At 43.8% G+C, this 23,722-nt stretch overlaps 1 protein-coding gene and 2 non-coding genes across 7 annotated transcripts in view; all 3 read right to left on the reverse strand.

Moving 5' to 3' along the window:
- Positions 1–23,722, reverse strand: part of uri (unconventional prefoldin RPB5 interactor) — a 203,857-nt gene that overhangs the window by 158,833 nt on the left and 21,302 nt on the right. For all 5 annotated transcript variants that reach the window (XM_067082933.1, XM_067082930.1, XM_067082931.1 and 2 more), the window contains exon 2: positions 18,577–18,712. In XM_067082933.1, coding sequence (XP_066939034.1) covers positions 18,577–18,702 — 126 coding nt within the window. In that variant the 5' untranslated portion in view covers positions 18,703–18,712. The remainder of the gene's footprint in view (positions 1–18,576; positions 18,713–23,722) is intronic.
- Positions 811–929, reverse strand: LOC136826385 (5S ribosomal RNA). Its single transcript, XR_010849592.1, has one exon. It is a non-coding gene; the product is annotated as a 5S ribosomal RNA (ribosomal RNA).
- Positions 2,432–2,536, reverse strand: LOC136826390 (U6 spliceosomal RNA). Its single transcript, XR_010849593.1, has one exon. It is a non-coding gene; the product is annotated as a U6 spliceosomal RNA (small nuclear RNA).

Genomic DNA, 23,722 nt, shown 5'->3' on the forward strand with positions numbered 1-23,722 from the left:
AAATGTTGCAGCATAGGCTCAAAGAATAATCTCTCTTGCAAGGCTGAACAGGGAACAAGTAGTATTGTCCGAGTTTGCTAGAACTACACGATTGCAAACTTGGACCTCAAGAATGGAGAGCTAAAAGATAGCCGCCAAATCTTTGAAGTTGATGTGCCAGGACACCTGTTCCTCTCTCCGGGTTCCTAACACTTCCTCTCCCTCTAGTGTTGCCCCCCAACCTGTTGACGACCCGTCGGAAAAACAACACTAGGTTGGGGTTCAGAAGCTTGAGGGAGATCCCTTTCTGCAATTTCGTTGGATCGAGCCACCACTACAGATCCTCTTTTATATAAGGAAGAAATCTCAATTCCTCTTTCAAGTCTTCCTGGATTTGCCAGTTCTCCAACAGAAAGAACTGAAGAGGCCTGAGATGCAGACTCCCCAGAAAACAAACTTCTCCAGCGAGGAAATGGTCCCCAGCAGACTCATTCCTTCCCTCACCCAGCATGTTTCCTTTTCCAAGAAGGCCGAGACTTTTCGTACATAGAAGTTGCCGTTCTTGCGACGGAGACGCTATAAAAGCCGCTGAATACATCTGAATTCCCAGACACAATGGACAGTGAGGGGATCAGCTGCGACTTCTCCACAGACCAGAAGTCCCAGGGACTTCACGAGTTGCAGAGTCAACTGAAGGTCCTCCAGATACCTTCGCTCGACAACGCTCGAATCAACCAGTCGTCCAAGCAGAGTGAGATCCTGACGACGCGACAGGTGCAACTACATCGCAACGTTTTTCATGAGACGTAAACACCCTCGAGCAAAATGTGACGCCAACAGCATCTGGTGTTCCCAGGCGGTCACCCATCCAAGTACTGACCAGACCCAACGTTGCTTAACTTCGCTGATCGGACGAGAAGCGGTGCTTTCAACGTGGTATGGCCGTTGTGCAGAGTCCAAAGCAGAGAGCCCTGAACTGGTACGCCTAGTCCCCAAGACAACCTGAGATACTTCATCGAACGTGGATGAATTGGGGCGTGAAGATAAGTATCTTGGAGATCCAAAGATACCATCCAATCCCGGGATGAAGGGCTCCTAGTATTGACTGCGAGGTCTCCATCTTGAACTTTTCCTTCCGACCAAGTTGTTCGACCTGTTGACGTCCAAGACGGGTCTCCAGCCTACTGAAAGTTTTGGGACTAGAAACAATCTGTAGTAAAATCCCGGGAACACCGAGTCCAAGACCTGTTCCACTGCTCTCCGCTCGAACATCTGTTCGAGCAGGTCAAACAATTTTCTGTTTGACAGGAAGGCAGTTGGGAAACAAAAAACAAAGGAGGAGGAGACAGGAAGGGAATCAAGTAACCTCTCTCTAACAGTAGGAGGGACCAAACGTCTGCCCCTCACTTTTTCCAGGCTTGTGCAAAATGAAGCCTGGTTGCTAAGGGAGTCTGGAGATGAAAGGAGTCACTTGCTACCTCTCTTGGAAGTGACATTCCTTCGGGAAAAAACTCTCTCTCGTGGTGCGGGTCTCGTGTTGCTTCCCATGGAAGCCCCTTTGTTTGAAGGCAAATATTTAGCTTTCGTTTACTTTTTGTATCATTAAGATCGGTGCAATCGTTATGAAGGAGATGCAGTTTGAATGTCGATAACTTTAGTTTTGAGAAAGACGATATTTTTTGCTTCTCTGTGTATTTATTTGCTTGCTGTTACACAGTTTGATGTTTTTATGACATTGAAAAGCCAAAAAATAGACCTGCAAAGTAATATAACTTCGCTAAATGAAGCTAAATGAAGCGAGTGTCAAAACACGGCTCAGGTTGGGCAGCGCGACGTCTTACTTAGTCAAGCTCTGAGCTGCTACTGACTGACTGCCACTGACTGCCCTGCGGCATTCCTGTCTTTCGCTGATGCGTACTAGGTCCACAGGGTTGCCATAGATCGCATTAGATGGTATTATTTCATAGCTAAAAGGAAATTACCACCCATATACTGACAATATCATTACATTATACGAAAAATGTAATTTTGACTATGATAGGGTTACTGTTTTGTTTATAACTCCTAACTATGGCGAACTTTTAAATAAAACTTTCTGAGAAGATAGTCAGGGTATGTATGATGCCATATATAAAATATCCCAGAAAATTTGATTTCCGATTTTTTCGTCAAACGCTCCCCTTAAGACAAAGACAACTGCAAAGGTGGAGAGAGAGGAGCCGAAGGTTGAAAAGTCTCAGGAAACAGATCCTTAAGAAAAAGCCAGAGTCTGATAATCAGAGGAAGAAGAAGACGAAAGAAGTTTCTCTTCATACAAAGGCTGTGTTAAAGAGGATGTTCTTCCGCAGCTGGCGGGTCTTGAGTGAGTGGTGAAAGTAGTTCCGTTTTCGCCGATACGTAAGCGGGAATTCGCGAACGAAAAAGTCGTCAACTAGAGTACGATAGTAAACATAAAAATGTGGAACGCTTCACGATTAGCGTGTCATCCTTGCGCAGGGGCCATGCTAATCTTCTCTGTATCGTTCCAATTTAGTATATGTACTGCCGAAGCAAGTACTGGCTAAATTAAGAAGGACATCAGATGTTGAAGCGGGTAGTTGTGCGACATGATGAACAACTGGAGCAGCGTCAACACAAGACATGAAGCTATACGGCGAAGCGAGCGGAGCGTCATGGCGCGGACGCGCGAGAGGCTCCGTGGCAAGTACTAGAAGAGAGTCACAGCGCATGCCGCCAAGCGTCATGGCTAGGCGCGCGCCGAGCGTCAAGGTGAGGCGCGCGTGAAGCGTGAGAAGCGCACGAAGAGCAAGACGCGCTCCTGGCGCGAGACAAGAGAAAAGTCCAACACCTCAAATCAGGGAAGACGAATAGGAAGCCACTAAACACTCTCTCTAGACGACAGACGAGAAGCCCCAAAACATCTAGCAGACGAGGAAGACGAAGCAGGAGACGAAGGTGAAAGTCTGTACCTCTTAACAGGCAGATTCGAATCTTGAAAGGTTCATGAGAGCATCCAGCTGATGTTGCAAACCCAACGAAATCTTACGCGTTGGAGAAGCAACTCTCTCGGGAGAAGGGCTGAACCTGAGAGAAGGAAAGGGGCGAGAGACGTATACTTCCTTCCACAGGGGAAGAAGCTCTAGCCCTTGCCTTAGCGCGACAGGGGGTCGAGAAGCGTCATCATTCGAAAAACACTTTATTCTCTTCTGCAGAGGAATATCCACGCAACTTTCGGGGAAGAGTACAAATGTCTAGAGGAAGAGGACGTGAAGCGTCCTCTCCTCTAAGCTTCTCTTAAGAGGGCGAGAGTCCAACCGAGAGCTCCAACCCCGAGGCGGGGAGGACGTGTCGGAGGACGAGAAGCAATCCTTCAGGATGCGTGCCTGAGCACGATCCCTGGCAGCCTGGGTAGCGTCATCAGGACCTGCCAAAGGGACGCCAGATCGGTGGGAAACCCCCGTAACCCTCATGTGGCTTTCGACATGCCCCCTCCCTGGTCCTGGGAGTTCGACAGAGGTCCAGGCCTAGAGGCATTATAGGGCCGATCTGACGCCCCCTCCACAACACTAGGGGCACTAGCACTAACACTATGCATTTGAATTGCATTCACTTTAGTTTCAAGAGCACGCATTGACTCCACACGGGAGCCAGGGAATTACCTTCTGCAGCAACAAACTACAGGGTTAGTACTAAAATTTACTACAGGGTTACTAGTAGGAGAAAACCCTGACTGTCCATCTAAGGATGCACTCTAGGAGGAAGATTTCCTCAGCCTATCACGCTCCAATTTAAGCATATAGGCTTCATATTTCTTCCACTAACCCTCAGACAATCCCACACATTCATTACCGATTATCATAGAGCATTGAACACCCTTACATATCATACATAAAGTGTGAGGAACTATCAAAGTCTTGATAGCCTCACCTTACATTCACCCAAGCTACAGACTCAATAGCTAGAGGTAAGACATCTTAATTATAAGAAAAGTCAAAAGCAAAATCAAAAACGGTCCACAAAGAGCGTATGCCAAGTCACAGATCCAGTCGAATACCAAAAAACAACCAAAATACTTAAGTGACAACAAATTTCTGAAATCCAAATGGCGGAGGAACTGACAACAGGTGTTGACAGTCCGGCGACAGAGAAAATCTGAATAGAAAATGGGAATGGTTCCTGATACCCGCCTCCCAGCGGCGGGAATGGGTACTAACCACCTGCCCGGCCACTGCGTGTGCCGCGAGTTTTGAAATTCTGTCGGACTTCGGAGAATACAGCTATATATATATCTGGCAGGTAAGTCTCATGAACAAAATATGGCATATCATCTTGGCATAAGCCCCTCAACAAGGGCTTAGTGAAGAGGAGAAGGAGGAATTCACAGGGAAATTAGAAGAATATATAGAAAAAGTTCCAACAAGAAGTGAACTACTAGTGTTATCTGGGGACATGAATGCCTATGTACTGGTGAGAGTTCTGATGGCTTTGAAGGGATACATGGAGGAAGAGGTTTTGGAAGAAGAAACCAGTAAGGTGATACATTGTTGGAATTAGCAGAAGCTATGATTCTGGCAGTCTTGAATACACAGTTTGAGAAAAGGAGAAGTCATCTGGTAACATATGAAAGTGAACAAAATGAGACACAAATTGATTATGTTTTGGTTAGCAAGGAAGACAAGAAATTCATTGTGGATTGTAAGGTTATTCCAAATGAATCTGTTGTAGCTCAACATAAACTGGTAGTGACAGATTTAGGTTGAATGCAATAAGGAAAAGAAAAGCCCCAACCAGGAATAGGAGGATCAAAACTTGGAAGCTAAAGGGGGAGAAGGCAAGAGAGTTCAGAAGTAAAGTGGAAAGAGCCAGAGAAGGGAGATATGTAAATGGAATGTCAGAATCACCTGAAGAGATATAAGATGATATGAAAGGGATTGTGTTCCAGCAGCAGCAGAGGTGTGTGGGAAGACAAGTGGTAAGCAGCAACAGGAAAGAGAAACATGGTGGTGGAATCAAGAGGTTCAAACAGCTGTGAAGGAAAGGAGTATAGCCAGAAGAGGGTGGGAAGAAGATAACAACTACCAAACAAGAGACAAGTCTAGGTGGACAAAGAGGGGAAACAAAGACAAAGGTAGCGACTGCAAAGGGACAAGCCATGAGAGAGTGGTATGAGAAGATGGGAGCATCGGAGGGAGAAAAGATAATCTACAGAATTGCAGAAGCGAGAAGAAAGGACAGGCAGGATGTAGGAGAGGTAGGAATTAATAAAGATGAAAATGGAAATATCTTAATTGATGAAGAAGAGGTCAACAGGTGGAAAAAATATTTTTTACAACTATTAAACAATGAGAATGTGTGTGAAGAACTGGAAAATGTTCCTCTAGTAGATGGACCAATAGCAAACATCAGAGAGAGTGGAGTCAAGAATGCTACAGAGAAAGGAAAAGTAAATAAAGCTGCAAGGAAGCCTGAGTTAACAATAGAAATGATTAAAGCATTGAGAAATCTAGGCAAAGAGTTGGTGCACACACACTATTGGAAAAGATCTAGGATGTAGAGGAAATGCCACGGGACTGGAGTGATAATTGGATGATTAAAATGCATAAACAAAAAGGAAATGTGTTAAACTGTGGGAACTACAGAGGAATAAAGCTTTTAAAGCATGTATTCAAGATACTAGAAAGAATAGTAGAAGGGAGGTAGAGAGAGTTGACAGATATACATGAGCAGCAGTTTAGTTTCATGAAATGAAAGAGCACAGTGGATGCTATTTTTATAGTAAGCCAAGTCCAAGAGAAATATTTAGAAGGAAACAGGAAAGTCTACATGTTTTGTGGATCTTGAAAAGGCATATGACAGGGTACCAAGAAGAGTAGTTTATTGGTGTTTGAGAAAGAGAGGAGTACCTGAGAAGTTGATAAGTTAGTGGAGGTGCTGTATGAGGGGACAAGAACCAGTGTACAGGCAAAATATGGGGAGACTGAGGCATTCCCCGTGGAGGCTGGCCTTCATCAGGGATCAGCTCTGAGTCCATTCTTGTTCCTCATAGTTATAGTTTTAGACATTTTGACATCGGAATTAGGGAACAACAAAAAACTGCAAGAAAGGTTTTTAGCATGGAAAGGAGCCCTAGAAAAGACACGATTGAAAGTGAACACTGGAAAGACAGAGCTAATGATTAGTAGTAAAGAAGGCCATGAAGAAGTAAACATTCAAGTGGAAGATGGTAGTGCTAAACCAGAACGAAGAGTTTAACTACCTGGGATCAATAACAGCAGAGGAGGGAGGTACTGAGAAAGCAGTGAGACAGAGAGTGAAAGAAGGATGGCAAAAATGGAGGGAGGTAACGAGTTGTTTTAACCTGGAAAATGCCATTAAGGCTCAAGATGAAAATTTATAAAACAGTTATCAGGCCCATATTATAATATGGAGCAGAAACTTGGGCACTTAAGAGGAAAGAGGAGGGACTGTTGGAAAGAACCGAGGTAAGGACGGTGAGATCGATTGCTGGAATATCACTACTGGGAAGGAGGGAGAGTCAAGATATACGAAGAATGTGTGGTATATGTAACGTAAAGGAGAAGGCTAGGGAGGGAAGCTCACCTGAGATACTATGGCCATGTAATAAGAAGAGAGGAGGTGGAACCAATCAAGAGAGCTAAGAAACTGCTCGTGATGGGGAGGAGGAGTGTGGGGAGTCAGTGGGTCAGATTGATGGGTGTAGTGAGGAGGGATATGGGTGAGGTGGGACTGGGAGAAGATGATGCAAGGAATAGAAATAGATGGAGAAAGCTGACTCGAGTGGCCGACCCTGCTATACAGTGGGATTAATAAGGTTGAAAGAAGAAGAATAAACAAGGAGCAAAATAACCTAATTCTTACATGCCTCAATTTCAAACAGAGTTCTGACAAATGATTCACAAAAATTGAACTCTATATATATGTTTCATCGTACATCCATTACTGAAAGTTACCTTTATCTGATGTGATAACTGTCTCAAGATATCTCAAAAGAAGACTCCCTCTCTATCTTTCTGAGTATGTTTACAGATTCCAGAATGCACCTAGTGATGAAAACTGGTCATTATTCTGCATTTGTTGCTGCAGTCTCTTATCCAACATTTTACTGTTAAGCTCATTAACAAGATAATGTTCTATTATATCAGCCTTCCCTTAATTTACGAATCCTGCTATTGCTTTCATATTATTACAATACAGTATTTTCTATTTTTACACTTTTGCCTTTTCAAACATGTCAATATATATTTGCTGGTCTGGGCATCTTAGTAAGAGTCTGTACCTGTAGGCCATCTACAAGGACAGTGATTTGCTTTGAACTGCTGATTATTCAACTACAGATAATATGTTTTAGGCTATTCAAGTTCCAGCCATACCTTTTCTTTCAGTCAGTTGATACATAAACCTTTGCTTCTTTCAGAGAACATTAGATGTGTGTGTGATCTGGATAACTGAGGGATTATTTAATATATACAGGCAGTCCCCGGTTATTGGTGGGGGTTCCGTTCTGAGGGTGTTATGATAACCGAAAATTGCGGCTAACTGAAAATTGGCGATTTTCGGAGCCAAAAAGTGGCAATTTTCGGTTATCGGCACCTCTGTTAGGCATGTACCGGTGCCAATACCCAATTATTGGCGCCGTTAAGTGGAAATTGTCGATTTTTGGAGCTGAAAATTTCCAATTTTCGTCACTAGACAAGCGCCGTAAAACTGGATCGCCGTTAACCAGGGACTGCGTGTGTATATATATAATATATATATATATATATTATATATTATAATATGTCTTATGTGTGTATTCTATGAAAGTAATATGTTTTCTTTTATATTTCTCATGTTGTGAAATATAACGAGGTCATTTTATAGTAAGTATGTTTTTGTGCAATGCTTGTATGTTTTCTCTTGTGTTTGTCATATATTGGCTGTAATAACTGTAATAGTATTTATGGGAGATGCTAAATGTCAGATTTTACAAGGATTGGCTGGTTGTGTGATAAGCCTAGATACCTTTTCCGGTAGGCTTGTGTGTTTATTCAGGTGGACAGGAAATGCTTTATGCGAGAGAGACCCTCAAACCCTCTGTGTTTATACAAGTGTTCAAACAGGAAACTGTCAATCATTCAGATAAGAGGCAGGCCTGTGTACTTCTCTGAGCCAGAGAATAATTTCCCTATCTTTTTTCCCTCTTCAGGAGAAGAAACTGCGTTTTTTCCTTTCTTTCCCAGGGAAGAAACTCAGTTTATTCCTGTTTCTTCCAGGGTGACCACTTTATACAAATGCCTAACTGGCAACCCAGGTTTAACCTCATGGAAGAATTTTGAAAATACTAGTTAGTTCAGATAGACATTTGGTAAAGACAGGGTGGTCTCTCTCTCTCTCTCTCTCTCTCTCTCATCCCCTCTTCATGTACTATGTAAGATCGTGGTCACTCTCCCAAACATATAAGGTTTGGGAACTGTTAATAGTATTTAATGCTCCCTTGATAGAATCTGATATAAGAGAGAGTATAATGTAACAGGCCTTAGGTAAAAGTGTATATTACTACAGTAAAGGAAAAGGAGTTGTGTATTGGTGTGCAGAAACTGGTATAAGGTAAAGTGGTATTTACTTCATTTCTGAGTCCAGTCCCGTGTCAGCCGGTGAAATTCCATTACAGCACGAATTTCTAGGTATAACAATGCTAGATATACCAGAGAAAAAGAGCTTTCAGGAAAGCTGGGGTTACTACCCCCAGTCGAACGTCTTTTAGAAGACGTCGGTATAATGAAGGGTGAGTGAAATACCACTACCACGGAAATATACTCGAAAGATCTCTCCTTATCAAAACCCCCGTAAAAGAGCGGTGAGCCGTTACAGCTCCCATACTCAACACCCGCCAGGACGGCGACACCAGCGCCACCTACTTCATTCCATTTTCTAGCACGTGATACGTTCGCTTCTTTTGTGTGCTCGTCCCCTTTTTGGATTGTTTTTACATCACCTACAATGGCTTCGAGCACCTTTTCCATCTCTAAGTTAAGTACCATCTTCTTGTGGGGTTTTTGATCTGTTTTTGGCTGTTTTGGTCTCGTATTTTCATAAATATGGGGATCTTCTTATGACGCCACGGCGTCCCCAGTCAGCCATGTCGACCGCGAGGCGACTCCTTCTGTTCTTTCGGTTGGAGTTTTCTCCTCGTCGCTATATATATAGATTTTAGCCCTTGAATTCCTTCCTGGTGGTTCCGTGCGGTGGCTCCCCCTCCAATTTTAGTTTTTGTTTTGCATTTTTGGCCTGTCGGCCTCTCTTAGGGTGATGCTCCGTCCAAGTACCCCCACCAGGTTGGGTTCTTTTTCATTTAGTCTCATAGGCTATTATGTTATACTTGAAGATGGTGCTCTTCTTTTAGTTTTAGTATTTTTAGTTTATTTTGTTTATTGTTTTTGGTTGTGTGGTTTACCTCTTGTGGGCCTCCCCCCCGAGGTAGGCTACGCTTCCTGTGAACGTAATTTTATTTTGATTGTTTTTATATGATGGTTGTAGTGTGGGCTCCATCCCTTGCCCGGGTGCGGAGATCAGGTTGAGGAGTTTTGTTGCTGTTTCCTCCGGGATCGTTTCTGGGTCAGAGTGAGCCCCTTAGTCCTCTTCCTCCAATTTTGGGAGAATCGAGTTCTTTGGATGTGTTTCCTCTAGGCTAGTCGCCTACTTATCCCCTACTCGTTCCTGGTTGGCTCTCGGCACAAAATTTCTCTCCCTGTTGGTTCCTCCTCTCCTTTTACACCCCTTTCTCCTTCCTAACCTATACTAGGTTAGGTTTATATTAGGCTACGCCTAGGAGGAGTTGGGCTTTGGGCTGTGTAGCTCCCTGGAGTAGGCTACCCTTCCAAGTTCATTTGGAAGGAAGGATGCAGTTGAGTGGGTGTCATGTTCTCCTTGTCTCCTGTCCCCTTCCGGTAGCCTACTCCTCTTCACCCCCCCCTCCCTCCCCCCCCTCAGCTTTGCGACTCATGCGGGTGACGCTAGATGGCGTTTTCTCCGAGTCAGGGACTCCTCCTATTGGTAGAGGGATTCGCTCCCTCCCATACCGTCCCCAGCTTCGCTGTGGTGGGGTGGGTGGTTCGTTTGCTCGAGCGTGTTCGAATCCTGTCTCATACCTCTCATCTCCCCATCGAGCTACGAAGTTAGGGTGAAGGTGTGGCCCCGCCGTATGTTATAAACATAGATCCTTTACCCGTTTGTTTCTCCGGCGGGGAGGTGATGGTGGGATGATTCTATGTCACGCAAGCGTAACGGACTCCTCCGGTCTCCGGAGTGTTACCATCAATTGTTATTTTTATTGTTGATTATTGTTATTATTATTTTGTTTTACCATATACGTGATTCCGGTCCCACACCCGGGGGCTCCGCCGTTATTTTTCTGGCAGCCCTTATGGTTGGTTCCTGGTTTCTCGTTCCTTCATTCCCCGGAGTCTTCCGGGGTCTGAATCCTTACCTTCCACTCTGTGCATTTAAAGCTTATTGGCCCAGTTTATGTTGGTAGTTCTTCTACGCCGGAGTATTCCGGTTGTAGTTGAGTTTCCCGGCCTTGCCGACTTTATTTTGCTTAGAGTGTGAGGTTCATGTACTTTTACCTTTACAGACTGTTCGCTGTGAGGAGCCGGGGTGTACCGCCTCCCTTCAACAACCCTACGGACACGTAGTGTGCCGGACCCACGCTGGTTGTGCGGTCCGACTGGACGACCTGGTTGTTTGGCACCCCGATGGTTGTGAGGTTTGCTTTGCTCTCTCCTCAACCATCCAAGATGAGTCGGTAAGTGAAAGTCTTCTTTCCTCCGGTCCATGCTCCTCATGCGATACGTTGTTTATATTCTCCGTCTGACTTTTCATTCCTGACTAACTGCAGGTTTCCTTGCAGGCGGACGAAGCTTCCAAGAAGTCTGCCTTGGAATCCCTCCGGGCCTGGGTGGCTGGGTTCGGCAGGAATGTTCCGTCGGGGAAGCCCTACGTCCTCGACGCCAGGTTGAGGGACTTGCTTTACCCCGGCGCACGGGTGGCGGCTGCAGTGCCAGAAGAACTTGCCACCCCTATCATTCAACAGATCCGTGATGCGACCCAGCCACCTCAAGTGGACATCATGTACGCCGAGGTCTCGGAGGATGTTGCCGCCCTAAATCTCGACTTGGAACCGATGAATACGGAGCAGGACCAGGTGGTAAGTGGTGAGGTAAGTGAGGATATTGGGGCGGGCCCCCCTTTGTTTGACTCCCCTGCTTCATATGTATCTTCGTTCGCAGGTTTTGTGAAGTCTTCTTCTTTGGGTGATAGAGCTCCGTCTGCTATCCCCAAGTTGAAGACTTCATGGAAGGCGAAGGGCTACAAGTCCTCGACTTCCAAGAAGGCATCGCCCTTCCCCCCGTCGAAGGCTAAGGTTTCAGGACCGGTAGCCTCCGGGAGTAAATCTAGTTCCTCCGGCAAAGGCGCGAGTAAGAGGGCTGCAAAACCAAGCCCTCCTCGCCAGCCTTCTTTTGATGCGCAAGCCCTTGCCACTGAACTGTACAAAAAGTTCACGGAGGACCTAGATTCTAGGTTTGAGAAGATCTCAGATAAGTTTGCCAACTATGACAATATACTGGCAGGTTTGGCTCGCCAACCTAAGGCAGAACCGCAGTATTCTATCCCCGACACTGCGGACCTCCGCCGCGTTTGATGTCGGAAACCCTTGGCGGTTCGCACTCCGGGCCATCCAACATGATGGCAAACTTACCCTAGACGGTCTGGGCACGAGACGGTTGGAGGAGTTGGAGTTCTTCCCCCCCGATCTCTTGCCCCCTTATCCTGGCTTCGTAAGGCTTACTGAAGAAGCCTGGATTCGGTCAGACAAGGTACCTAGGGAGACTGTCATCATCCCTAGAGACCAGGCTCAGTCGGCTCTCCTGCGCACTCTGACGGAGTGGCAGGCAGTGAACACAAAATTGACCCCTTTCAAGGGCAATTTCACGATGTTCACCCTGGGAGAAGATCTTCCCACTCCTTGCATGGACAAAGTTGCTCTGGCTACGGCCCGAGCATGCTTTGACGGTAATCCCTTTCCTCAATTAAGGGAAACAGACCCTACTTCCTGGTATTCCCAGGAAGTAATGAGTTCTGGTGGACGCCCGTCCACTTTCACTGTAGGCAAGCTGGACCCTCTTTGCGCTTCCACGCAGTTTAGCGAACAGCTCCCTAAGCTGCCGGAATCTTTGTTGAAGGCGGAGTTTGAGGCCCGGACTAAGTTAGCCCGGTCCTTGAGCTCCGGCTGTCTTACTGAGGCTACTGCCGTCTCCGGCTCGGACGAACCCTTTTTCCAGGTCCTAGCTAAGTCTTTCCTGGCGAGCTTCCAGTTAGACTTGCATGAGTTTATTATGGCTAGACTGGAGTGCAGAAAATTTATTTTTACTGACGCTACAATCCGCCACGAGCCTAACAAGCTCATTAAAAGCTCAATCTGGGGACCTAACCTCTTCCCTGAAGAAGAGGTTACATCCGTCATGTCTGAGGCTACACGGGCCAATCAGAGTCTGCGCGCTCGGTGGGGAATTCCCACTTATAAGCGCAAGACCCCAGAATCGGCCGGCCCCCAGACGAGAGGAGGAAAAAGGTTCAGGAGACATAAGAGGCCCCATCAGGCGGTGGTTCAAGCCGTCCCGGTCTCGGCAGTGGCCCAGCCATCTACCTCTAAGTCCCAACCCCAACAGTAGGTGTTGGTCCAACCAGCGGCGCCCTCCTATGTATCCTCACCAGCATACAACCCTACATATGAAGGCCGTGGATTTTTTCACGGCCTCAATAGGGTTGCAAGGGGAGGAAGGGGCAAGGCCCCCCACAGAGGAAGACCTAACACCACCCCAAGAGGAAGACCTGGACGTGGTAGAGGGAACAAACCCGCTCCCTCCCACTGAGAGAACGCAGGTAGGCGGTCGCCTGTATTGGTTCAGGGACCAATGGACCTTCAGCCCTTGGGCACACAGCATTGTGTCCAAGGGACTAGGGTGGAGCTGGATCAAGAATCCTCCCCCTCTAAACAGATTTTACCAGCCACCCACATCAATCCTACAGGATTATGTAACAGAATTGCTCAACAAACGGGCAATAAAGAAAGCAAGGCACCTAAAGTTTCAAGGCAGGCTATTCACTGTCCCCAAAAAAGACTCCGATCAGCAAAGAGTGATCCTGGATCTGTCGCGTCTAAATCTCTACATAAAATGCGACAAGTTTCGCATGCTTACGGTAGCTCAGGTTCAGACTCTACTTCCGCGTGGAGCCGTCACCACCTCTATCGATCTTTCAGACGCTTATTATCACGTCCCAGTTGCGCGGAACTTCTCTCAGTTCCTCGGTTTCAGACTCGGGAATCAAGCCTACTCCTTCAGGGTCATGCCCTTCGGTCTGAACATTGCACCCAGGATATTCACCAAGCTGGCGGATACGGTAATACAACACCTCCGGTCCCAAGGAATTTTCCTAGCAGCGTACCTGGACGACTGGATAATCTGGGCTCCAACTGTTCCGGAGTGTCAAGAAGCCACGTCCATAGTCACCAATTTCCTAGAGTCATTGGGATTTCAGCTGAACAGGAGAAGTCCCGCCTGACTCGGAGTCTCGGTTTCAGTGGCTGGGTCTTCAGTGGGACCTGTCCTCCCACACGTTATCTCTCCCTCCTTCCAAGAGGAAAGAGATAGCATCTCTCACCAAGAGGTTTCTCAAAAATCCGTCGGCATCCCGTCGGTCCCAGGAAAGAGTCCTCGGGTCTCTTCAATTTGCCTCAGTGACAGACCTGCTCTTGAAAGCCAAATTAAAAGACATAAACAGAGTGTGGCGGAGTCGAGCAAACACCAAGCTCAGGGACAAGGTCTCCTCTATCCCTCGAATCTTAAAGACAAGACTGCGGCCTTGGACCACAGTCAAGGGCCTGTCCAAAACAGTTCCACTTCAGTTTCCCCCTCCGACACTAGTTATCCACACAGATGCTTCTCTAAGCGGCTGGGGGGGATATTCACCAAAACAGAAAGTACAGGGAACGTGGTCCACAATGTTTCAGCAGTTCCATATAAACACCCTGGAAGCCATGGCGGTCTTTCTAACGCTGAAGAAAATCCGCCCTCCCAATCGGATTCATATCAGGTTGGTGTTAGACAGCGCAGTGGTAGTTCATTGCATCAACAGGGGCGGCTCCAAATCAGGTCGAGTAAACCAAGTGATGGTAGCTATCTTCTCCCTGGCGAACAAGCACGGTTGGCACCTGTCAGCCACCCACCTAGCAGGTGTCCGAACGTGGTGGCGGATTCCCTGTCCAGGACTACCCGTTGGAGACGGAGTGGTCCCTGGATGCGGAATCTTTCCAATGGATTTGCCGCCGGGTTCCGGGACTCAAGTGGATCTGTTCGCAACGGAGAGCAACTTCAAGCTCCCCTGTTACGTAGCCCCCAACCTGGACCCTCAGGCGTTCGCCACAGACGCAATGACAGTAGATTGGAACAATTGGGAGAGGATTTATCTGTTCCTCCAATAAATTTACTGCTGAAAGTTTTACACAAACTAAGGACATTCAAAGGTCAACCAGCTCTAGTAGCCCCTATTGGCCGAAGAGCAGTTGGTTCCCTCTCCTTCAGGAACTGGGATTTATGGAGTCTTCGGATTCCCAAGCCCATTCTGACCCAGACAGTACAAACCAAGACTGTGTCAGCTTCCTCAAGGATTCAAGATGCCCTAGCTTTATGGACTTTATAAAGTTCGCAGCCCAAAAAGGAGCAAACATTGACCCTGTCAATACTCTGTTTTTAGAATCAGATAAAAGAGATTCTACTATTAGACAATATGACTCAGCAGTCAAAAAGTTAGCCTCCTTCCTGAAAGCATCTGAAGCCAAAATTATGACGACTAATTTAGGAGCTTCCTTCTTTAGGTCACTGTTTGAGAAAGGTCTGGCTCCCGCCACTATTACCACAGTCAAGTCGGCATTGAAGAAAGTATTTCTTTACGGCTTTAAAATCGACCTTACAGATTCCTATTTTTCATCCATCCCCAGAGCATGCGCTCGTCTGAGACCAGTATCACGTCCACATTCGGTTACTTGGTTTCTCAACGACGTCCTTAAGTTAGCATCAGAGTTGGATAACTTCCATTGCTCTTAACAGGATCTGTTAAGGAAAACCTTATTTTTAATTAGTTTGGCTTCAGGTGCTAGAATTTCAGAGCTGTCAGCTCTCACTAGAGGTGATAATTTTGTTAACTTCCTCCCATCCGGAGAAGTCCTCCCTCCCCTGACCCTAGATTTTTAGCTAAGAACGAAGACCCACAGGACAGGTGGTCTCCTTGGAAGGTGGTGCCCCTTCCTCAAGATCAATCTTTATGTCCAGTCCATACACTTAAATCTTACCTCTCAAGAACTCCACAGAGTAAGTCAGGTCCTCTTTTTATCAGGGAGAAAGGTGGTACTCTTTCTCTTAATAGTATAAGGCAACAAATTCTGTATTTCATTAAACAAGCCAACCCAGACTCAGTTCCTAAAGTTCATGATATTCGAGCAGTGGCTACTTCTATTAATTATTTTCATAATATGGACTTTTCAGAGTTATCAAAAATATATGGGTTGAAATCACCTCGTGTTTAAACGCCACTATTTAAAATCACTCAAGCCCTGAAATATTCTACTATAGCAGTGGGAAGTGTCATCTCCCCACCTTAAATAATTATATTATATCCTTTCCTTTTCCCCCCGCCCGCCTACCTCATTTGCTTCTCTGCTTATTCTCCTGGTTGTTTATGCCTCACTGCCTAGCTCTTCATATTGATATATTTGTATTTGCTGATGGAAAAGTGTAATCTGACTAGCCATAATTGTTTCGCTTGCGGGGTACTGGACAGTTTTTGTTTGGCTCCACGTACCCCAGATATTTGTGTGTGTTATATTCATTAGTCTTGTCTCTTACGTGTTTAGCCTAAGTTTACATATATAGTTTTAAGGTTGTTTTTGCTTGTTCTGTGCACATTTCATGTTTCACTACTTTTAAGTAATTTTAAGATTTTGAGGTTTTTTCCCCATCATACCGGGGACCTCCATTGTTTTGTAGTGCTAAGTTTATTGGTGTGCCTTAAAATTAAGTTACCTTACTTTTAAGTATTCTTGCTTCATGGAAGAGATTGCTTAATTAAAGTTATTTTCGTTACAATTTTGCTTTTTCTTCAGATTACCCTCCTTTTTTCCAGTAGTAGCAGTCTTGGCATGATTCTCTATCACTATTTCACCGGCTGACACGGGACTGGACTCAGAAAAGGGATTTTGACAGAGGAAAAATCTATTTCTGAGGAAGGTCCCGTGTCACCCGGTGACCCTCCCTGTCTAGTCTAGTACTCCCCCCCCTACTTGCACATGCCAAGTCTGGGGTTAGTGCTAGCATGGAATGAAGTAGGTGGCGCTGGTGTCGCCGTCCTGGCGGGTGTTGAGTATGGGAGCTGTAACGGCTCACCGCTCTTTTACGGGGGTTTTGATAAGGAGAGATCTTTCGAGTATATTTCCGTGGTAGTGGTATTTCACTCACCCTTCATTATACCGACGTCTTCTAAAAGACGTTCGACTGGGGGTAGTAACCCCAGCTTTCCTGAAAGCTCTTTTTCTCTGGTATATCTAGCATTGTTATACCTAGAAATTCGTGCTGTAATGGAATTTCACCGGCTGACACGGGACCTTCCTCAGAAATAGATTTTTCCTCTGTCAAAATCCCTTTTTTACCATTGTAAAAAGGTGGATGTAATCTTTTAAAAGGGTGGATATAATTTTTTAAAAAGGTGGATGTAATCTTTTGAAAAGGTAGATATAATCTTTAAACAGATTTTGCCTTAGTGAAATTAATGTTGATAAACTTTTGTACATTTTTATATGTTCTTGTTTTTATATTTGTTTCGTGTGTTCTTGTGTTTACAATCATAGTATTAAACACAAATTTTGTGTTGGTGATTCAACACTGATTTAATTAGCACTTTATATGTGTTGATACTTGTTTTGATGTTCATTTGTTAAGATTTTTTTTTCAAATTTGGAGTAAATCTTAAGTTTTAATTTTGCTTAGTTAACATAACTTCTTGATAAATTAAAGTTTTGTGAATTAATCTTCTTTAAGAATTAACTCAATCTTGTGTTGTTTTCAAGTAATAGTAAATTTTTTCAGATTGTGAATTCTCATTATAACTTTTGAAGTTAGAGATAAATGTTTGTATTTAAAGTTTTAAAAGCACAGTGTTTCACTTTTTGATCACCAGTGAATAGGGTTATTTATGTATGCACAAGGTAAGTGATAGACATGTTTTGTTCTCTTCTCCTATATGAAGGTGAATGAGGACCAGGGAAACAATTACTGTATAGTTGTTTGATGGAGTGGTGCCCTTTCCCCTCTAGCATATTTACTGCTAAACAGTTATTACCTCACTCGTAACTTGGTAAACTTAGATTGATTTTTCAGGTGATAAGCAAGTTTTAAGGGATCACTGTTACCTTTAGAGTGTTCAGTCGCAATATTATTGTTATGAGGTTTCAGGTATCTGGCTGAAGTGAGGTGAATTTTTGGATTTAATAGTTGTGTTATAACCAGGTACTGTACTTGATCACTTCATGACAATATAAAGTAATCCCTCAATTCTCCGGATCACCATTATCTGGAACTCGACATCAACTGATACACCCGGACCAGGAATCAAGGCCCCATATATATGTTAAAAAAATGTGAAAAAACCGCCCTCCGATAGTTGGCAATAATTTGTGACCTCAAGAATATGTTGGTAACACTATCTATACTCAGACTGACTGAGAAAGGGTTTTTTGGATGGTAACTCTGAATGGCTTCTACAGTAGAACCTTGGTTCTCGACGCTAATTCGTTCCAGAAGAAGTATCGAGATTCGATTTTGTCGAATTCTGAGTTAATTTCTCCCATAAGAAATAACTGAAAATGGATTAATCCATTCCTGACCACCAGTCATTACCCCAACCTTGCCTTTTTATACAAAACTTTACACAAATTACAATTAAATAGGTTCAGAGTTGAATAACTTACCGTATCAGAAGCACTTTTTACATTTTTAAATGCATACTGTATCAAAAAAGTTGGCCTATGACCAATGCGGCCATATTACCGATGATATACCGAGAGCCATAGGCTAGGCTAAGTAGCCTATAGGCACTACCAGAATGTACTGTAACAGGTACACATGAAAACTGTTGTTAATAATGATAACATTGAAAAACAAGCCATATTATCACATGAAATTAATAATACAGTATTTATAAACCGAATTACTGTATGTCTGTTATCATAAAATTAAGAAAAATTTCCGAAATTACGTCGGAACTCGGCAGCCTGTGGCAGATATAAACAAACCAGAGCGCTGCCCTGGTGGTGTATCGCGGTACTAATTACATAAACATTCTGAATGTTTTGTAGGGACAAACAAGAATTTCAAGGATGCTGTACATTTAATTATTAAGACTTGATAAATTACTTATAATAACTACTTAAACATAAATTACTTTGATTGTTGAAGGCAGGTAAAAGATTGCTCAGTGAGGTTTTACCTGTCTGTGTTCATGCTGCAACTGCGCCAAATTTTCAAGATTGTCCTGTAGTGATTGTACTGAATATTTAGTTCCTGTGCCATCTTTTTCACCACCAGTAGTATCACTGGAAGAACGTTTTTTCATGACCACTCCCCTAAAATAAAAATCTTGATCATAAAACATATTTACAACTGTTTGATCTCTAAATACAGTAATATCAATGACAAATGGATTACTCAAAAAGAATATAACTAAAAACAAACAGGTTTGTAAAAAGATCAAATAAGTTCCACTAAATTTTTTCACTCATGCTATCTATAATACTTGATTCCTGAAAAAGCAATGCACATAATAAACAACACAGAAATTCTGTGTAAGACTAAATAACAACTATGATGGGAATATTACTGTATAACCATATTTACTCAAATTCAAGTTGATAGTTTGGAGACCACCATGCACGAACAAATGTCCCATTTCCCCAAAAGTGAGATTCTTATCTCTTCCAACTCAAATTACTGTACTATTGCCTGTCATGAGCTTCCATCTCTGCTCATAAAACCTACCTCTCGAGAGACTGCTTGCAGCTCACAGGCCCATTTGGCCATTGCTAAAGTAACTAGAAAAGTGTCTTCATAGTTAAAAATTTAAGAGGAATTAACTACAGGGGTGTTAAATGTTCCCTCATAAGATATTTAAGAACAACATCTAAGTTCCATGAAAGGGAATGCTTAGGAGTTGAAAGAACTTCAATTTCAAATAACCTAATGGGTTCTTTCAAGTTCAGAACATGAGAAATATGCAAGTTAACATGTCTGAAAACAGATAGCATTGACTTAGAGCACTTTCATAGCTTGTGCAAGTGGACCTTTTGTTTACATTAAAACTCGGAAAAATGTAATAAAATTACCTATAGAGGTACGGGAGCAAAAAATCACCTTGAAAATATGCCTCTTTTGGTAAACTGCCCACCGTTGCCGATAGAGATGGTTGGTAGTGTCTCTTCTGGATTTAAGTATTGACTGTCTAGACTCGAAAAGCCTCTAGCTTGTAAGAGACGACTGACAGTCTCTAAGTGCCTAGCTGAAGCAGAAGGTGGTTTTGGTGGAGTCTTAGAGACAGAGGATACTTGAGCGGAGCCTTTCTCATTCTCTGATTGTAGGACGTCCTCAACTTGTTCAGAGCTCTCCTGAGCACTGCAAAAGGGTGAAAGGCGTAAACATCCAGACTGGGCTAATCTTGGAGCATTACTGTCAAATGCCCAAGCCTGAGAGTCTTGACATACTTGTGGGTGAAGAGACCACCCAGTTGGTAAAACTTGACCTTTCTTACTTTACTGATCTGCCATGACACTGGCCTTGCACAGAATAAACTGGGGAACTAGAACAATGTTCCTGGCTTCTGTCCTCAAAAGAAGTTCTTGAGCTAATTGGAACATGGAGCTTGACTTCGTTCTTGCCTGCTTCCTGATGTATATTACAGACACTGTGTAGTCTGAGAAGATGGCAACAACTTTGCCCCTGACCAAAGGTTCTCACGAATGAAGACTTTTTTAATTGCTTAACAGCTCTAAGTTGCTGATGTGAAGCTGTTTTTCTTCTTTTGACCAAAGACCTGAAAGTTGAAGATTCCCACGAGTGGCACCCAAACCTTTTATGGAAATGTCCAGAAATAAGGTGAAGTCTGGGCTCCTCACCTGAAGACTTATCCCTGACATAAGCCTTGAGCACTCATTCCACCACTCTAAGGTTTCCTGAAGGAGTGTTGGAATAGTGATGACAAGAGAGTCTGGTTGAAAGGCCCTGTCCCTAACTTGCCTCAGGTAAAACGGCACTGGTCCCACCCTCAACAGGACCAAAACTACAAATTTCTTAAGGGAGGCCATGCAACTCAAGAGAGAGAGAGCGAGCCATTCATTGTTTGGCTGCTAAGGGCCTTAAGGGTTGAAATCTTACTTGCAGAGATGAGAAATCAGATGCCTAACAGATGACACCATCCTGTAATGGAGCCAGAACTAGTGTAAAACCTGCAGAACTGTGCTTAGTCCAAAGCCAAGGGCCTTGAAGTGAAAAATCTGTCTTCAAAAACAAATCGGAGGAACTTCCAAGACAGGAGGGTGAATAAAGATGTGAAAATAGGCACCTTGCATATCTATGGAGATCATCCAGTTGTTCTGCTGGATGGTTGCTAAAATTGTAATAGACGACTCCATTGAAAACAGAGTCAGACATACAAACTTGTTTACATGGGGAACATCAAGGACTGGCCTCCAAACCCCAGAAGCTTTGGGAAAAGGAACACATGGTTGTATAATCCTGGAGACAAATCCATCACCTGCTCTATTGCTGACTTGTTTAGGAGCATGTTGATCTCCTGTTGCAGAATCAGGAACTTTTCCAGATAATGTAGGAAAGAAGGGAGAGCTAATGGAAGAGCACAGAGAGGTGGAGGTGAAATGAACGGAATCTTGTAACCCTCCTTCAGTACCTTCACCACCATGGATCTCTCCTTAGATCCTGACAGACATGCCAAAAGTTGGTCAGCCAGCTCCCCAACTGGAACCTGAGGACAATTCAACTTAATCCTTGTAACATATTTTAGGTTTATCCTTTCCTTTGAAGGACTGTGCAAAATGAAAGGGCTTATGGAAACCAGAATAAGTAGGCTTAAAATTTTTCTCAGCCTTAAATTTAGCTGCAGGGGCAAAGGCTGGAGAGGGAGCTGGACATTTCTGGGAGTTCTATAAGCCTGAGCTAAGTATGCCCTATTCTCTGCAGTTTTTACATCCTCCAGGATGGCTTAAAACACCTCAGCACTAAGCAGAGGACCCAAACAATGTTCAAAAATAGCAACTTCTTTCTGAGCTGATGAAACCTGACATGTAAATGACACTTTACAACTGCATAGGTAAATGCATGAGCTGCTCCACCTGAAGCACCAGTAATAGCCTTATCGAGGCACCCAAGAAAATCTAAAGCTTCACTGAGCTTAGAAACTCCTTTAAGGGAAACAAATTCTTTCAAGTCATTTAAGTTTTTCTTTGCAATGCTCAGAGAAAATTCAGTGAAGGATAAAACACATCCACATGGTGAAACATGGAGTGTTATGGAGATTCTGGTTCAGAAGGCCAAATCTCTATGTTTCATAGGGTCTAGAAAAGCAAAGAAACTTGTACAGACCCTGCACTGTAAAAAGATACCCTACAAGATTTCATAAAAGGAGGGATTGCAAAAGAAACATTTCTAGTACTCATCTTGTGTGCTAGAGAATGAGCAGTTACCTAATATCTAGACATAACCAAATCTGTAAGGGATAATTTCATACCTGCAACTTCAGGAGCAGCTCCCATGGCTGCAAAGAGAGAAAGTTGTTCTACAGGGGCAAATTTGGTAAAAAGATGAGGAAATAATGAAGCTCCTATGGTTAAACGCTTTTTAAAAGCTGAAGGAGGAGTCTCAAAATCATTGTCATCATCATCAAAACTGTCAGTTGTATCTGCACCAGCAGAAAACAGCACATCTGGTAGTAAAACTGGCAGTACAGTAATACATGTACCATCCAACTTACAACCTGCTTGACATACGACCATTTGTACTTACAACCGTACTTCTGGCAGCATGGCTGGGCGGACTGATGCACTAGAGTACACGCCGTATGACAGTTGACAACTGAGTTACAGGGCAATGTGCCATCTTGGGAGAGCCCTCTCATCACTCAGGCAGCATCAGTTTGAGTTACCCTGCCCTATCAGCAGCATCTTACGGTATTAACTGTATTGTAGACTGAATTGCAAACTGATTTACAGTAAAATCGACTTCCGACATGCAGGCAAGAACCTAACCCCACTGTAACTCAATAACCACCTGTACATAATATACATTACATACATGATTGAAATATGTCAGTAGTAGTACATTATGGTAAAAAGATTGAAATAATGATTGTACATTACATTACTGTACTATGTACGTACTTTATATCGCAAAGGTTTTATATTATGCCCTAACCAGTATGTCACCCACTTTCTAAGGTTCGACTTACATCCACTTTGACTTACAACCAGTTGGTCAGAATCAAGCTCGGTCGTAAGTAGGATGGTTACTTTTACCTTGATCTTATGCGCTTCGAGTTGCACGAATTTACAGACACATGAACTTTTCACTGGAACCTAACTAACTGGCATACGCAATTTTTTCACAGATGCGACATTTTCAAAATCCTCAAAAAACCCTGCAGAAGTGGTTATGTTTAATTTTTGAAGTAATTTACAAGTTTTTCTGCTTTTATGTGTAAAATTGGTGTGAAAAAAAGACATTTTTATGATAATATAAAGCTTTATATTTACTTCCCAAGTAATTACATAGCTATGAGCTTTCTACCTATGGCAGTCTAAAAATTCAAAATTTGCGGTAGGGCTAGCATTTTTTTGTGGCGTAGGTAATGACTTTGCATTAGAACAATTGCTAGCATTGAGATAATGCTTTTGTTTCCTTACCTGCCAAGGGAGCAACTGCAGATAATTACTGCCTCAGGCCAATGCTCCTCTTGACTTGCAGTGGATGTGCCTGTATAATCCAGAGTTGCCCCTACATAAACGGGATCTTTTCAGTGAGGGAAGTACACCTGTGGCTAGCAAAGTTAAAAAGAGATGCCCTTGCCCTGGGTGAAGACCAGAATAAATCAGCAACGCTGTCACCTACACCTCAATAAAAAGGACCACCAGCCTAACCACTAAAAATTGATGGGCACTCCAGGTACTGAGTAACCCCCGGCTTCCCATGAACTAAACACCTTAAGTCAAGGCGAGGAATAGTAGAGGGACAGAGGGCCCCTATACTTCCTCTCCCAACATCATGCCAGCCACAGAAAAAGGTCCTAAAGCACTGAACTTTTTGTAGTTTTCACGTCTTTGAGGTAGTGAGCAGCGAAGACTGACTTGCATCTCCAAAAAATAGATTGGAGAATACTCGACAGGGACATATTGCGTTTGAAGGCCAAAGAGGTAGCAATGGCCCTGACCTCGTGGGCTTTCACTTTAATGACCGGTAAGGCCTCTTCATTAATCTGGGAGTGGGATTCAGAAATCAAGCTTCTCAAAAAGAAAGAAACAGCATTCTCTGAGAGAGGACGAGAAGGGTTCCTCACAGAGCACCAGAGGGTGTTT

This window comes from Macrobrachium rosenbergii, chromosome 40, assembly GCF_040412425.1.
Source record: "Macrobrachium rosenbergii isolate ZJJX-2024 chromosome 40, ASM4041242v1, whole genome shotgun sequence".
Lineage (NCBI taxonomy): Eukaryota > Metazoa > Arthropoda > Malacostraca > Decapoda > Palaemonidae > Macrobrachium > Macrobrachium rosenbergii.